Source organism: Lutjanus erythropterus, chromosome 4, assembly GCF_056507025.1.
Source record: "Lutjanus erythropterus isolate fLutEry1 chromosome 4, fLutEry1.hap2, whole genome shotgun sequence".
Taxonomy (NCBI): Eukaryota; Metazoa; Chordata; class Actinopteri; order Lutjaniformes; family Lutjanidae; genus Lutjanus; species Lutjanus erythropterus.
In genome coordinates, this window is record NC_139320.1 from 42,694,380 (window position 1) to 42,711,224 (window position 16,845).

The 16,845-nt window shown below is 40.9% G+C and overlaps 1 protein-coding gene across 1 annotated transcript in view; it reads right to left on the minus strand.

The window, feature by feature from the left end:
- The window catches only part of pid1 (phosphotyrosine interaction domain containing 1), a 41,844-nt gene that overhangs the window by 20,988 nt on the left and 4,011 nt on the right, over positions 1-16,845 (minus strand). The window contains exon 2 of the mRNA XM_084718056.1: positions 4,429-4,575. Within this exon, the coding sequence (XP_084574182.1) occupies positions 4,429-4,575 (147 nt within the window). The remainder of the gene's footprint in view (positions 1-4,428; positions 4,576-16,845) is intronic.

A 16,845-nucleotide genomic window follows, 5' to 3' on the forward strand; every position in this document is an offset into this window, starting at 1 on the left:
TAGCGCTCGCTGCAGAGCCAAATTTGACCTAGTCCAGCTCCACCTCTCTGGACCTAGTAAAGCTCTACACAAGGAGTGACACTGGGTATGGTTAGGGTAAAAATATCAGGATAAGCCAAACAAACTGGCCTGCTGCGGGTCTTGGGGTGCGGCTGTACTGGCTGGTAGAGCCGGACTAGGTGAAATGTGGCTCTGCACGCGCCACTTTTAGGATTTTTACAAGCCAGACATAAAACGCTACAGTAACATTAAGCTATAAATAACAACAACAAAGTTGCATGACTTCACACCAACACCACTGAGCGACTACTGTTCAACAACCTCTGTAGTCTCATTTAGCTACTTGTTAGCAACCACCTTTTTTGAGACATGTAAAGGATCTAAAATTCACAGGTAGGGTATTTACTGATGTATCTTATGCCACAGAATAAAATGTCAAAATTCTTAAGCACATACCTTTTTTCAGGCATCTAATCAAAACCCCATTCAAAAACCCACTGACTTTGAGATGTGGGAACCTGAAGAGTTAACAGGACTCAACAACATGGAGTGCCACTTTGGGGTTGTAAATCTTACAACACACTTGCCTGCGCAGGCCAGTAGTAAAAAAAAAAGAATTAAACTAATACACATTGATGATAGATTAATCATTAAAGTAATGTCTCTGTTACTTATCTCATTAAACTGAATATCTTGTGCCTTAAAGAAATCACCTTGGACTTTGAGATACTGGGATTTCATAGATGTTGCAATTAATTTTAGTCTTTGTTGTTATTTGATCACTACTAAAAAATAAAACGATAAAAAAAAACCCCACAAACATTTGCATTGAAACCCGGCTAATAATGCTAACTCATTTCTGGGTTGTAGGACTCATTCCTGCAGCACTCTATTACTTTCCACATCTACAGTCTACACACTGTCTGAGCACTGGGCTGCTACTACTGTAAGGTGGACGTGAATTAGAGGCTTGTGTGATCATTTACTGTATGCAGGGTACACATGCACAGCCAAGGAGCCACATGCAAAAGCACATATTCATAAAACGTAATTTGGCTGGGCAGGGTTCTGTCCTGGCAACTCTAAAAACACGACCCTGAAAAGACAAGAGCAAGAGACTTTAAGTCAAATTGAACTGAGAATTCCTTCATGAGAGACACAAGAAAAGAGAAAGCGTCAAAGGTCGACTACATACACTTGGAAGGTGGGGAGCAGATTGAATTCAAACACAACATCATGCACAAGGAGCTGAGTTGTATTTTGAGCTGACTCCAAGGTAATTTCACCATTGTTATGGGGTATGAGTGTGGATCTGGCACGGCTGCAGAGGGAATTGAACACATTTTCTCAATGGATGTGAAGTGGACTGCTTTGACAGCAGCGGGCCAGGCAGGGCAATGAGAGGTGGCCTTTCATCCTCGCTAGCTGTTAGCTTTGGCAGGGGGACAGGAGCCCTCAGCCAGCCTTCCTGCCTGCCTGTAAACTGGGAGCACAACTGGGGGCTGGGAGAGAGCGGAGTGAGGGAGAAAGCAGTGAGAAATGAAAAAGAGGGTATATAAAACACTCCACGAGGATAATAAATGGTATTATATTGTATTGTGGCATATAAAAGCCGAGCAGGAAGGCCGGTGAGGATTGCAAAAGGACCATTGTTTCCTCGGTTTTCTCCCTTGAAAAGAAAATAAAGTCTCTTTGAGGTCTGAGGAGAGGTGCTGAGGCAGGTGGGCAGACAGATATGCAGACAGGCAGGTAGTGACTCAGACAGGAAGTTACACAAGCCAACAGATGCAAGCAGCGAGGCAGACAGACTTGCAAATAAGGAGGTCGCAGACAGATGAGGGAAATGATTTTTTTTTTCTTTTTTTGTGCGGTTGGTATTCTGCTGAATAGCTGTAGTGGTATCCATGGCAACATGACTTTGGCATTCTTGGCAGCGCTGGAAAGAGCAGTGAGTTCAGGAGAGGAGCGGGCAGCCAGTGGATGCTGGGATTCACGCTAGACAGTGAGGGATACCAAGTGTGCACCTAGGCGATATATCAACATTTACCTTCCATCACGGAAGCGATTGCTGGTGGGACGATACAAGAGGCCGCTGTGTGTCATCGCCGCCTTTATTCCCACTGAAAAACTGTGCATCATTACACTGTTTAGATTGGATAAACAGCTGTTTCTAGGCAAACAGCTGGTTACGTCTGCACGCTTCTTATTGTCGTCTGAAAATCTAAACCTTGTCCAAGTTGAAAGGGGGTTCGTCACATCACAAAACATCACCGGGGCATAACTCGTGATTAAAAACAATTGGGTATGACGCACCGCACACGAGCATGGTGGTGAGTCAGTAACCTTGACTCAGTATTACAGCATGGAGCAAAAAGCCTTAAAGACTCAGTGAAATAAAAAAATCCAGTATCCAAGTTCTTATCTTGTGTCCCTGCAGTCATTGTGTATAACATAACAATAACAATAACATATTATTGCATATTTAAATGTGAAAATACCCCTCTTTCAACACCTGTGCCTCAAATTTAAGCTTCTTGTTTTTTACTATTTCTATTTTGTTCAACTTTATACTTATTCTTCACTACATTTCAGAGGAAAATATTGTATTTTTTCCACCACATATGTCTGACAGCTTCAGTTATTAGTTAGTTTTCCAGATTACAAGTTTGCACGCTTCCTGACACAATTTTTTTCTGATAAACTGAAGGATGAATTATTTGTTCATGAATTGAAAAAATGCTTAGCTGGGCTGTTTTGTAACATCTGTAATTCCGTCAGCCATCTTCCACCTTTGTGTTATGGAGAAGTAATGTAAAGAGGAAGAGACGTTGGCTTTATTTTCCAGTCCCAGTTCTCACCAGTTTCAGTTGTGCTTTAGTTGTGAATTTCAGGAACACAACAGCAATGTACATTAAATATATGGATCAAAATGATGTTTGCCCATATGCTTGAAGAATAAATTTATAATATTTGAGTGCCTTTTTTTCCATTGCTGTCTGCACCACAACTACAGCAAAACTTAAAGGAAAATTCACCACTTTTGGATGGATGTGGATGTAGTCCTCAGTGCTGCTACACTGACAGAGACAGCTCCTGTTAGAAAATCTGTTAAAAAATAAAAATAAATCTGCACACAGTGATGTCACGATGATGTAGCTGGTATTCAGGAAGGACTACAAGATAACAAAGTAATAACTACAGGCTAGAGTGGTGACTGGGTGTAGGTTGTGGTGGAGGAATGAGTTAAGGACAGGGTTTCCACGCAGGAGGCTGGAGTTTCATCCCGATGTGAGAGTCACTGTTGACATATTTTTTGTTATTCTTATTGTTATTTTTAATTGCAATCAACACTGACTGGACATCCGCATAAAAAGTGTTGAATTCTTTACTTTGAATGAAAACCCTGCTGGTTAGCTCGTTCGTCTTCATGTCTATGTGAGTGTGCATCTCACAGTCAGACCAAACGTCTCTGCTCTGCCAGTAAAGGCCGTCTTACTGACTTTCACTTCATGTTCACATTTGAACTTCAGGAGCTTTTGGGAAGTGCTGGTGAGGACTCAGCACTTTTGGCCTCTGAGCTGCCTTGGGAACGTTTTCTAAAAGGCATATATATGTGTGTGTGTGTGACTGCTTAGACATGATAGTGTGTGTTTCTGTCAGCTCTTCTGTACAGTGATCCAACAATCAAGCATGGGGACTGTCTGTTCCACATGTGAGGTTCTTGGCAATAATTTCAAGAAGGTTTCATTTTTTCAATTTTAAGGCCACTGCCTGATATGAAGTATTTATTTTCGCCAGGTTGAGCTGGAGAAGCTTCAGTTCCTTCTTCCTTGTTAATGGCACAGCACAACTGACCAAAAACAACACCGAACGTACAAAACAAAATCCTCACATCCACACACAGCCACTAGAAGTCGTCTCACATGTGCCCGCAGTCGTCTCAGTTTATTTGTTATGCTCAGATGGTGTGGCACAGGGCAGTCAAACACACACAGACACACTCAGTTAACTTGGTTGGAAGTGTTATGTGTAATAACAGAGCACGGCTGCTATTTTAATCTGTTTGTGTTCTGTTTTCAGGACAGAGAAAAGAGAACGGGCCGTGAGTCAAACGGCTCACATTGGATCAAACTCTACATCTGACACTGAGCAGGACCAGGGAGAGGAGGAAAACAAACGCACCCGTGCCAGAACATATGCACACACACATACGCAGGTGTCTGCATACACACATTTAATATTAATTATTCAAGGATGTGATTCAAGACACAAAAACTTCAAAAACTGCACAGTGGAAATGAATTAAACGTGTGTGTCCAGAAAGAAAAAGGGAAAAACAGTTGGATTATGCTTCTATTAATGCTATTATAGAATTACTGCTCGGGAACAGAGGTGGCTTTAGGGATTATTAGGCTCATGTGATCCCACCTTATATCCAGCATGGGTCCTGCTCTTTGTGAGCGGCGTGGTGGAGCACAGTTCGATGGCCTCGGGCTCGTGGAAGATCACCGTGGGCAACGGCTCCTTCCTCAGCGTCAGCACATTCAGCTTGGTCTTCAGCATGGTCTGGAAGTGCTGATGGAGGAAAAAGAGAGAAACACACACCGTGCTTTAGGCAAACTTACAATCAGTGCCAGACTACGAGGTTTACATTTGTAGTTTCCTTGTCGGCACCGCTGGAGGCTCAAAAAAAATGCAGCCTCCACAACATCAGCAGTTTAGGGTTTTTGTCAGTTATAGGAATGAAACGCAGAATAATAGATGAGTGTCACCGCCTTTGTGTCCAGAAATATACGACATTTAAGCGTGTAAATGTGATGGGCGGAAAAAAATTCTGCTTGGTGCTCTATAAAACTTTCATGAGGCTCAAGGGGTTAAAATAAAGACTAGAGCTCGACTGACAGTGGATTTTGGGGGCCGATGGCAATATTGGGGAGTAAAGAAATACTGATATGTCACCCAATATTCTTTTATTTATACACATACATGTATATATAAAATCCAAAATGACATCAGTGCAATGAAACTTTAACTGGAACGTTTAATAATTATAAAATAGCCCGACCGATTAGAGATAAAACAGTATGAAAATTTCATATCATGATTATAGTTACCAAAACATTCAAGGTTATCATTATTGCTGTTTTGTTAAAATACGGTGAAAATGTTCACAAAGTTTTGATACACAGACTACAATGATATTACCACAGTATATTTTGAAAACCTTGTAATTATTTTTAATGGCGTCATGTCCTCTGCGATATCAGTGTTTTAACTGATGCAAAATTAACCCACATTGCTGCTGCGCCTGAATGTGAGAGACTGTTGCTGTCTTTGGGTGATGCTGCACAGTATTTACCGTGAGGTTTTCAAAGCCCCGTAATAAAACACGGTTATCATGATAGGCCCTAATTTGAAATAGTATCACTAATCATTGGGGATTTTAGTGCCGTTTATTTTGAAACTGATCATCGTTTGAGCCCTACAACCGATATAACAGTCAACCAATATTATGGGTCCAATACTGCTTTATCATAGCATCAGTCTATGGTTTATATTAGTATCGGCCTATACATTGTCCGGTATGTGCCTATTAGAAAACATTTATTAGCTTTATAGACAGCATTTCATGATATCTGATACTTTTTCTTAACTCAGGTTTAACATATACATTTATTTTGCTCTGTTTGTGTTTTTTATTTATAGTAACTCAGTCCGTAAGGACTTGGCTTGGCAACCACACAGACCAAAGTACAGAGTGTGGACTGGTGGCTGGACTTTATGTATATATATGTGTGTGTGTGTGTGTGTGTGTGTGTGTGTGTGTGTGTGTGTGCAGCCCCCTTGCTGGATTAATAAAGTATGTCTTCTTCTTCTTTACAATTGTAAAAAAATACCAGTAAAAGTTAATTGTAAACTGTAAAAACTGTTAGGTATCGTGCTTCTATTACATATCTTTCTCACAGGTGTTAACTACTTTTGAGGGATGATTACAAATGCATTTATTCTATATTCTGTATAAAAAAAATATCTGCTTATACAAATTTATAGGCATAAATATTTTTTAAAAATCTGTAAAAAAAAAAATATCAGACAACATAGATGCCAAGACTGATAAAGACCAATAAAGCTGTGTTATGCCAGTATTGGTCCATTAATATTGGCCTACTGATATATCAGTCTGGCTCTACAAGAAACATTGGGATATTGTTTCAAGCTTTTGTTTGACTTGTAAAAAACAGACCAGCATGAAATTCAAGGAAAGAGTATTCTAGATTTACAGGACCCTCACACACACACACACACACACACACACACACACACACACACACACACACACACACACACACACACACACAGAAAACCAATGTCAGTGGTGAAAACTGGAGATGAGGGCTGGAAGTGAGATGGTGTGAGAGGTTTATTCTGCTCACAGTGGAATGTCAGGAGCAGATGAAGGGAGCTGTGCCCTCGCTGCCTCCGTCAAAACAAGAGGAGAGCCGCCTGCTCTCATACTACGGTCCACGGCCGGTGTTTCCTGAAGCCGAGCAGAACCACATGCTGGATCTGGCCCTGTGGAATTTCTGGGCTTCCATCGAGACAGTCGAGACAAAATTGAGCAGCTAATGAAATGGCATGCTTGGCTGTGTGTCCGCAGCCACCCTCTATTATCAGAGACCATACAGCACTGGCAGCCAGTCAGAGAATATCATTACTTGCACATGGGCAAAAAAACCTTTCTGTGAATAGTGCACCTGCAGGTGTTCTGAATCAGATATTTTTAATAACAATTTGATACTCATCTATTTCTTTGCAGTTTCTTTGCATCATAGTTTTAACAGCTTTCTTGAAAATCTGTGGAATATATTTAAAGGATCAGTGTGTAGGATTTTTAATTTCACCTTCCACGCATGCAGGAGAACTCAAGGTGGTTGGAACTCGCGAAAAACGCGAAAGGCGGTGTGCAGAGCCAGTTTTTGGTTTGTCCATTACAGCTGCAACAAGCAGCTGATTCACAGGTTCACATTTGTTGTTTTGAGTAAAGAAATTGGACATTTTCTTGATGAATTATTCAAACTGATTGATCGATTGTTAAAAATAGTTTAAATAGCCGATTAATTTAATAATTCACTAATGATTTGCATCTCTAATTATCACTCACTTTTTGCTCAATACAAATAAAGAAACTAGTAATAATCTAGTCACGACTCTCTGTGAGTCTTTGTATGGTTACTGTTCTGTTAGGTACAGACTTCTTTTACAAATGCTTCCATTCACTTTTTTCCTTTTCGTCTTTGGCACTTCGAGGCTGTTTTCCATGTTGGACCTGCACAATGTCCATTTTTTATGCAACAGATGGTCAACATTTTCAGGCGATGAAAACAGCCGATCCTGCCAGCACGCAGGCTCTCGTCATCAATCTTCAGTGTTGGTTTGTTTGGTAAAGTCGGGCAGAAAATCCTCAATCAACTTCAACAAATAGCTTTGGTGTCTGCTTTCTAAATTCAACACCACTGCATCAAAAACTGTTACATAAATACACACGTACTAAACATATTAAATTACAAATATTCATGAGTATAGTATGTATCGCCCAGCCTTGGTGATTTGTAGTTTACTTCCTCAGTGCCTGTGATACAGTTACTTTAATCTGACTACAAATATGTGTCACTGAACTACAAAATAATACTATTAATACTATATTATGTCCTCGCAAATGTTTCATTTCAAGGTTTTCATATTGTATACTCATTATCTTTGTCCTCTCCTACAGCCTAAACAAATTAGGCCGTGAGATTTGGGGTCCTGTTTGCCAAGTGTTGTGTTCATAATATTTGTGAAATTTGTAACATTCTCTACATCTTAAAAACTATTTTAGGTCTGATCCTAGGAAGATGCCTGCCCCAACAACCTGTTGGAACAGGAACGGGACCACTGGAATCCCACCTACTAAAGTGAACCTTCATGTTGAGAAAAGAATAATAAAGAAAATTGGGGGGGGGGGCTGTCAGGAAAGGGGAAGATAAGGCAAGAAAAAAAACAAAGAGCAGATGAAGGAGAAAAGGCAAAAAAGCGAGATGGAGTTGTGAAAGTAAAGCCACATGTGTGTAAACGCTCGCTGACCTCCGCGTCAGCACTTTACAGCTTCCTGACAGCGGCTCACATTCCTGCGGTTGGCCCCGGTACGGAGAGACGGGGGGGCGGTTGAGGGCTCGGGAAGGGGGGGGGGGGGGCTTGTGGTGGACTCCCCGACTCCTCCACCCCCACCAGGAGCAAAAGGCCTGAGCAGAGGGGCCGCTTGTGGAGTAACACTGGAATTCTATTCATAATATTTTCACTGAATTTTAATGTTTTTTATTTCTCAAGTCCCAACAGTCTCCTCATCAAGTTACTGCTGTTATTGATTCTATTTCTGACTCTGACTCGGACCCTGGCAGGTTTTCTGTCTCCACCGTCAGGGTGGTGTGGCTAGGGTGGGTTTCGAGTTGGTTACAAGACAAGGGTCTTGTCTTCACTTTAGATATGAATGCATAACAAAGGCTGCTGTCAGAAGAAAACCTCAAATCTCCAAATAATGGCGCTCTGTCAGGATTATGAAAAACAACCTTGTTTAAAGTGACACTTGAGCAGTCACTCAGGGGCCTGATCACCATACACATTATGTAAATGTTTGATTTTAGTGTACGTTTATATCCAACTGACACTAAAATTAATTTTAATGTCACACTACTCATTTGCAAAATTCTTCTGCTTTCAGTGAAGCCACAACTCACGTATTTGATGTTTAATCAGGTTCATCTTTGCAGCAACTGACACAAGTCACTGAGGTACTTAAGACGCTGCTAAAATCTACATACATATGGAATCTAATGGTAGGATCTTTAAAAATGTCGCAACTCTGCCAGAGTTTGACAAGTGACACCCTGTTTGGCTTCAAGTCCTCAACACCATACCCTGCGCTCTTTGGGTTCAATCTGGATTCTTAGATGAATTTGATAGTTTTACTGTAACATATTTATGAAAGGTAACCCACATTTACAGTAACTGCCAAGAATTTCACTCTCAGTGTCAGTTGCGCACAAAACATCCTTAGGCTTCAACCTTAAGTTTGTTCCATAAGAAACATAATTCCCTGAGCTAAGAGGTTCACTTGTGAGTGTTGCATAATGCCACTTAGGTTGTCTCCTTGCATAAGTGTTTAGTGGTTCTCAAACTTTTTCATGTCAAAGACCCCTAAAGTGACAAAAAAGTAGTCATACATTCTATTGTCGTGTTACTTATGGATGGAATTACAGTGAAAATAGATTATTCATCCTTTTGCGAGGGACACCGTGGCCCCTCAAGGAGCCCTGGACCCCACTCTGAAAACCACTGGTTTAGACTAAGGCTTTCACGGCAGTTATTGTCATAACACAGCACATGTGCATGTCAGTTACCATGGTTACACTTCACTTACATCATACTTCAATTTTACTAGGCTGCAGTATTGTCAGTTGTTAGCTCGATTAGGTCAGTGATCTTCAAAGTGGGGGGGGCCTCCAGGAGGTGCCACGGAGGCCTCAGCGAAATGCTAAAAACAATAATTGTCACATAAAATATCAACATTTTATTTGCTGTGTCCGGGTTTCTCATTGGCTGCCAGCCAAAACAACGTTCGTCGCGTCATTCGCTGTCAGAGCTGAGTGCCATGAAGCTGCTCCTGCTCCTGAAATTTACTACTAACTCACAAAAATGGACGCATTTTTGATAAGGAAAAGACCTGGTAAACAGACAAAGTACCCTGCTGACAAAAGCTCAGCTGCAAAAAGTCCAAGAACTACTGGCCAGGTAATACTCACAAGTCTGATACATCTTACATAAAGAATGGATTTCATGCTGCACATAAGAATGGCTGTAAGTGTCCCAAATGCATTCTCTGCTTTGAAACTGAAATTAGTGTTTAAAACCACCTAAGCTTCTGTGTCAGTTGAAACAATGCAACCTACAGAGGCCAAACAAACAGCTGACTTCAAGTTTTTAAAAAACATCTTGCAAAATGGAGCTCCAGCCATAAACTAATGCTACTTGATGGGCCTTGTTATGAAAAATGTTGGCAACCCTCAGCTTAGCTGACACACTTAAGTTAGTCTGTGTTTGCTGGTTCTCCAAAATGGACAACAAAGAGTATACAAGAAGATGAGAATGTTGTTCCCTTCAAAGAATAACAGAAGGAAAAGCACAGAAAATTTAACCTGACCATAACAAATGCACACAACCGAAAGGTGTGACAAAAAGTAACTGACAAAATTAATGTGAGAAAACGTGCCGTGAAATGAACCGTAGATAAAGTAATGAAGAAATTAATATAAAAATATTACTGTGACAGAAAGGAGACAGCCAAAGATTGACTGGGGTTGAGTGCCAGGGTTATGCTAATGTTTGGCTAGCTATAAAGTTGCCTGTGCTAATATAAAATCTATTCTCTCTAACAAGTTGCACATCACTCATGGTGTTCAGCGGATTTTCCCAGTCACGAAAAAATGTGCCTTGGTATCTGCTCATCCTCTTCAATCACCGTAAATTCAGCCACTGAGGTATGTTTCACACATTATGGCATTTTTAAAGGGACAGTTACAGGTCGCTTAAATTTTTCTTAGGACCTTCTAGCAACACATAAGGGAATACTTAAGCAGCTAAAGGCAAACACTTCAAGATTAAAGGATTTTTGCTTACAACATTCAATGATTTTATGCAACTCATTTTTTCCTAAGGCATCTTGAGATGAAAATTTAAGGGAAACCTCGGCCTAAATGGTTTTTACGCAACCAAGCAGAAGGAGGACCATTTCAAAACAATCACTGTGATGAATTTCCCTGAGTGCAGTTGGTAATTATTCGATTACAGAGGCAAACCTCTACAGAATATTCATATAGCCCATTACTCCACCGCCGGAGAGCAATACTGTATTTATAAGAGGCCACTAGAAGCTACATAAAATCATGACTATATTGATGTTATGATCATAACAATGATGAAGCTGTAGCATACTTCTTTTTCCATTTCAGTTCACATGCATTTTATTACATCTATTATTACTAATAACCAACTATCATTATATATTTTTATATTTGGTACGTTTTATTGCTTCCAGTCTTTATATATATTTAGATTTGCTGTAAATCCAATAAACCAGTTATGACATTCACTGTCATAACAAACATATTTAGCAGTATGACTGTCATGCTAAAAGCATCAACGCTGACTCATTGCTGCCTGTACCCGTGTGATTAACGTGTATTTATAGAGCAAAGAAGTTACAATAAAAACCAACTTGGCCAAACATTACCCCAACTGTTACACCCTGTGAATTTTACAACAATTCAGTCATTTATACTTTATGGATCTCAAGGCCCATATAATATGAATAAAATCAGTACATAAACTTTCTCCCAGAATCTTTTATACAGGCGTAACTTTTCTTTTTCAAAGAGAAGTACTAGTATTTAAAATAGGGCAGACAACCAAGGTCACACAGACCCAGAGCTGCCAGATAATTCTGAATGGCTGCTCCTCACGTATACGTCTCTGATTACTGCTGGAAATCACAAGTGTCATCAAGACAAGTACACATGCTAATTTCTCTACCATTAAATAATTGTGAATTCTGCATTTAAAGATATGCAAATCCAGGAAAACACTTGAACAATCAAACAGACAGACTCTGGAGGGAGTCTTGGTGCAGTTTGCCTCCTGCAGTGATGAGCTTAACAGGTCACAGATGGTAAGTTAAACTTTTAGCCCCCTGAGGAAGCATTCTTACAGGAAAGAGGTTCTTGGGTCAATCTCATGGTAAGACACTGCATAGTAGGGTAAAAACAGACCTCTGCCACGCCTACTGACACACACAAAATAGGGGTTACAAGAATGTGATCATGACAAAACAGTAGAAAGCAGCTGGAAATAGTGTTAAGAAACCCGCAGAAGCAGAATAGGCAGATGTCGCATGTCTAAAAAGCATGATAATCTGAGAAAATGTACACTCCTTGGATCCACAAATGGCTACTGGTTCATCCCGAAGACTCAAAATGTGGTTCGTCATGTTAAGCACGGTTCAGAGCTTAACACAGACCTCAAGACCAAAACAGTTTGTCAACAACATTAGCCTGTCTGCTACACATCTGCATACACCAAGCCCAGACACACATGTAGCAGGCCCGAAGATGAAAGAGTGTGTAGAGTTCTGTACCAGATGTTGTAGGTCTGTTGGCCGCTGGCAAGACAGAGGAAGACAGTAGGACACCACTGTTTGTTATCAGGTCATATGTTGTGCATCTCATCTTTTCATTTTCAAAAGAAGAATCACCAATCTTTGTTTGATACCTACAATCAGTGTGGCCCCTGCCTGTCTACGTGGTCAGTAAACCAATCATGGCAGTCAGTGTGGAAGAATCTCATGTTTGTCCCAATGTGGAACAAACACACAACTGAAGAACTAAGTCAAACAAAGTTCTGTTAACATTTAGTATTACTCATCCAAATGAATGGTCTCTATTCTTGAAGACTAACAAGAAACACTAGAGGTGTACCATATCATACCGTTCATGATAATATCAGTATAATTTTTAATACACTTTTTAAAAAAATCATATCATGACTTATTGACATAATGACATAATGTTGACATTAATTAAAATTTTTTGTCTAGAAATATGGAAACATGGAGCGATGCCTCACAATTTGACATGGATTTAAGACTTGGATTACAGCAGATGTGCAGTATGGAGGCATCTTATGTTTATTTTAAGTTATTATTCCATCTGAAAACTGGTCACCATGCACTTAAATTGACTGGGAGAATCTGCAATGCTGTTTTCCTGTGAAACTCCAGCAGTGTTTTGTAGACTAAAAAAACTAAACCTGACCTTCAATCAGCGAGAGGGTGAGTAGATAAAGACTGAATTTTCATTTTTGGATGAACTATCTGTCCCTTTAAGAAGTGCAAGAATACTGGAACGACAAAAGGGGGCAAAACAACAAACTTATTTCGCCACCTCAAGCAGAAACACCTGGTTGAGAGAGCAAGAGTCACCACGATCATCTAAAGTGTGGGAGTACATTAGACAGACATGCAACAGATTGGCTCTCTTTAAGCTCTTACATCCATGTTTGCTTGCTGGCAGTCTTCGTCTCTGCCTTTACCTTTCTTGGCCATCTGTTGATCAGAGGAACAGTAGGAAAAAATTGGCAGTTAAGTGAATCCTGTCACCTATGTGCTCGTGAGTCCTAGTGCACGTATGAGACATTAACCAAATGGGGACAAAGTCACAAAAAATGTTGTCAAACTGTGCTACTAGCGGCCAAAAACACCTCGGGGCTCTTTTAAAGCAAGAGTAAAACATTTTTCTTACAAAACAACAGACACGAAACCAACGTCACCCCATCCCACGCAGACATATTTTGTGAATGAGTGTAAAATCATTGTTTTCTTCTGTTGTGCTATTTGCCAAAGAGTAAACAGCACACAAGCTAGAATTGCACATCAAATGGACTGCTCCTCAGAACGGGGCCTTTCTAACCAACAAACCATGTCTTTCCAAACAATGACTTTACTTTGAAGCTAACAAACCTTGCGTCATTCTGGACTGGCAACCAGCTCCATCCTGCCCTCGTTTGTGCCCCAGACACCATTTATACACACAAACACATCTTTCCGTTCTGTTCTGTAACCGTACTGAAGGAACACGCTGTGGTCCAGAGGTAAAGGAGGAGGAGGATATTCAGCCAGCATGTGGTGGCAGTTCCTTCCTCAAGCCAAAAGTAGGATTCACCCCTCCAGTTCGTTGCATGGAAAGGATCGGGCAGTGCAACTTTTTAAGCTGTCCCTCCTTGTGTTTACAGCCTCCCCATCCTGGGACAGTTTACGAGAGGAAATATGTTTGAAGGGATTCAACCCAGAGTGGACTGTGGGAGGTCCCTACGCGGAGGAAAACCTGTTTTTCTCAACCATGATTGGAGCACTAGGGCATGTGGGAGGGAGAAGACCAGTGATCGGATGTTGTGATTGGTGGGTTACTTCTCCCTCTGCAAGAGGAAGGGGGTATTAAAGTACCCAAACCTCAGAGCCTGGGGGTGGCAATCTCTGGCTGCCAGTAAAAACATCAACAACTCTTTGACGTAAACAATGAACCCACAGCAACATCTTAAATAGTCTACACGGAGCCATGGCAAAGAAAAGAGACCTGCTAATGACAGAAAACATTGTTCGCTGTCAGGAATAAGGTTGATCGAAATGTGTTCCATTAATCATCTACCGCAAGGTAGAAAACAGCGTACAGTATGTCCAAAATATGCACTAATCATTAGGAAAATGAGATACATTTCATCTCCTACAATATCCCTGAGGGTTTAAACATCTTTCATCTGTTTATTTATTCATCCATCACAGGTACTAAGAAGCTAAGCACAGCCTAAAGAAGAAGCACTAACAAGTCTTGTAGCTAATTCAGAACTTTTACTCAGATGTGTATCCATTCATATTATAGCCCAGACACTGAAGAGCAGATTCATTTAGCAATTTCCCAAGTTTTATAGGAAAACCTAGGAAAATTTGTTATATATGTATGAATATGCAGAGATTTTGAGTATGATGTTTTTCCTACTGCAGTGTAGTTATGAACCCACAACCTCGTGGGAGCTGGATCAGCTTGTTTAACTCTCAGGCCCAAATTACACTCTTTTCATTTATTGAAAATTGGGAGATGTAAACAAACTTTTGCAACTTACGTAGGCTAATAACATAACTCTCTGTGTAGTCATGCAGAGACCTAATGGGTGCGTTTTCTGATTCCAGATTTAAGAGTAATCAAATGGAGATCTGAACTCTGCTGACAGACAGAAGATAATCAGGACATAACAGTAGTCACTGGAGTTATTCTGATACTGTTTTTTCCTTTCAGAAATGATTCTGATACTTCAACTTTGCGTATCGGCCAATACAGAGAAGTGATGTAGAAGTAAAATCCACTTGGTAAAAGGTCCACCATGCTTTCCCCACTGCCTCAAAACAGTCCACTCAAATCCAGCTCATAATCACATAAGAAGGACTACTCAAAAAATATGCTCCAACCTTCAAACAAATCAAATCACGAAACAAAGATTTTATATAATATATATGCCGAGTACCACTGATCAGTCAATCAGTCAGTCCTTAGACCTTAGCTTCATCAAGACTGGCAACTGCAAATACACAACCCACAAGCTGGTTATAATAAAGTGGTCTTTGCAACTCAATCTGATGCCGATATTAACAACCGTTTCTATTCACTGCTGACCATAGAATATTTGGTGTACGGGACACTGCTGGGAAAGAGCAGAGTCCCATTTTGGGGCTAATAGTCCAATTTTGATGCCAATACTGGCAACAACAACAACCTGATTAACTAACTTTCTTGTAGCCAATTCTAAAGAGAGAATGATGTTCACATTTTTCCCTACTAGTCTAGCTATGAACCCACAACCAAGGGGAGCTTAATGAACCCATGAGCTGGTTTATACTCAGGTACAAATGATACTTTTTTTTTTTTATTTGGGATTTTATGTTCGTATTTACTTGCAACATTCCTCTCTACGTAGACATGCAGAGATCAAAGGGATGCATCTAATCTAGCAAAAGAAGATCTGACAGGACATAAAAGTAAAGGAACAGCAAGGCCAGAGAGTACAAGCTATGGCAGTGTTCTGTACAAAAAACAAGTAAAAGCTAAAGAACAAAAACCTAAATTACACAGCTGAGACAGTTCAATTTTGAACTATGGGAAGGATAAGACTCTCTGTCAAATGCAAATCCTTGAAAATGTACAACTTCCGCACACTAGATTATGCCCATTCATCAAATACGAAGAGCCAAACCAGTGAGCCAAAAGCCATTTGTTCACAAGAGGCAAATGTGTGCTGGCTGAAAGAAACAACGTGTGGAGGGAACCATGGGAAATTGGTGCCAGTCTGTTCATGGATTCCTTTTGCCACCGAGGCCACAGTTTCAACAACATATCTGTGGCCACAAAGCAACCTCAGGGAGACAAAGAGACAGACAGACAGACCATGGAACAGACGTAGAAACAAATAAAGGCAGGCAGAGATGGCCACAGGAACAAGTAAAGACGGACGGACAGTGGCTGGTTCTCACCGTGTTTGACCTCAGTCAGCTATTTCTGTACTGTCAGGTCCACATCTTTTTATGTGCTCTGCCCTGTTTGTCAGTGTCACACACATTAAAGTGTCAAAAGTGGAAGCCATGGCTAAAGAAAGAGCTGCTGACAGAGGAAAAAAACATGTTTGGTAGCCCGAGGGATAGTCAAAAAGGAAGCATGTTGTTGTGTGCGTATGCATGCTTAACTCGCCTGCCAACTTGCATATGAGCGTGTGCATTTGTGCCCAGACCACTGCCTATTGTGCAATCTGTTGTTGAACTAACGTGGCCTCTGCCCGGGGAGGAAGGGCCCCCTGAAATTGATCAAGGCATGTGGTCGGCGAGAGGTAGGAGGGATGGGGAAACGGACACAGAGAGAAAGAGGGACAGAGAAGCACGAGGCAGCACCAACACACACACAACAAAACACTTCTGACTGTCAAAATGAAAGCAGCTTTCCATTGGTGATGCGACCTCTATCTCCTCACCCCCACACCTCTAGCTATCTCTTTCTCCCCCCTCCTCTTCCCGCCCGAGTGTGAGACAAAAATGCAGCAAGACATCAGGTGTTGCTATGGCAACAGAGGACAGCACAAGTGAGAATAATATGGACGGATGCCATAGTGAATGAAAACAACAAAACAGGAGATAATAAACACTAGTGCATTCCAGATCAG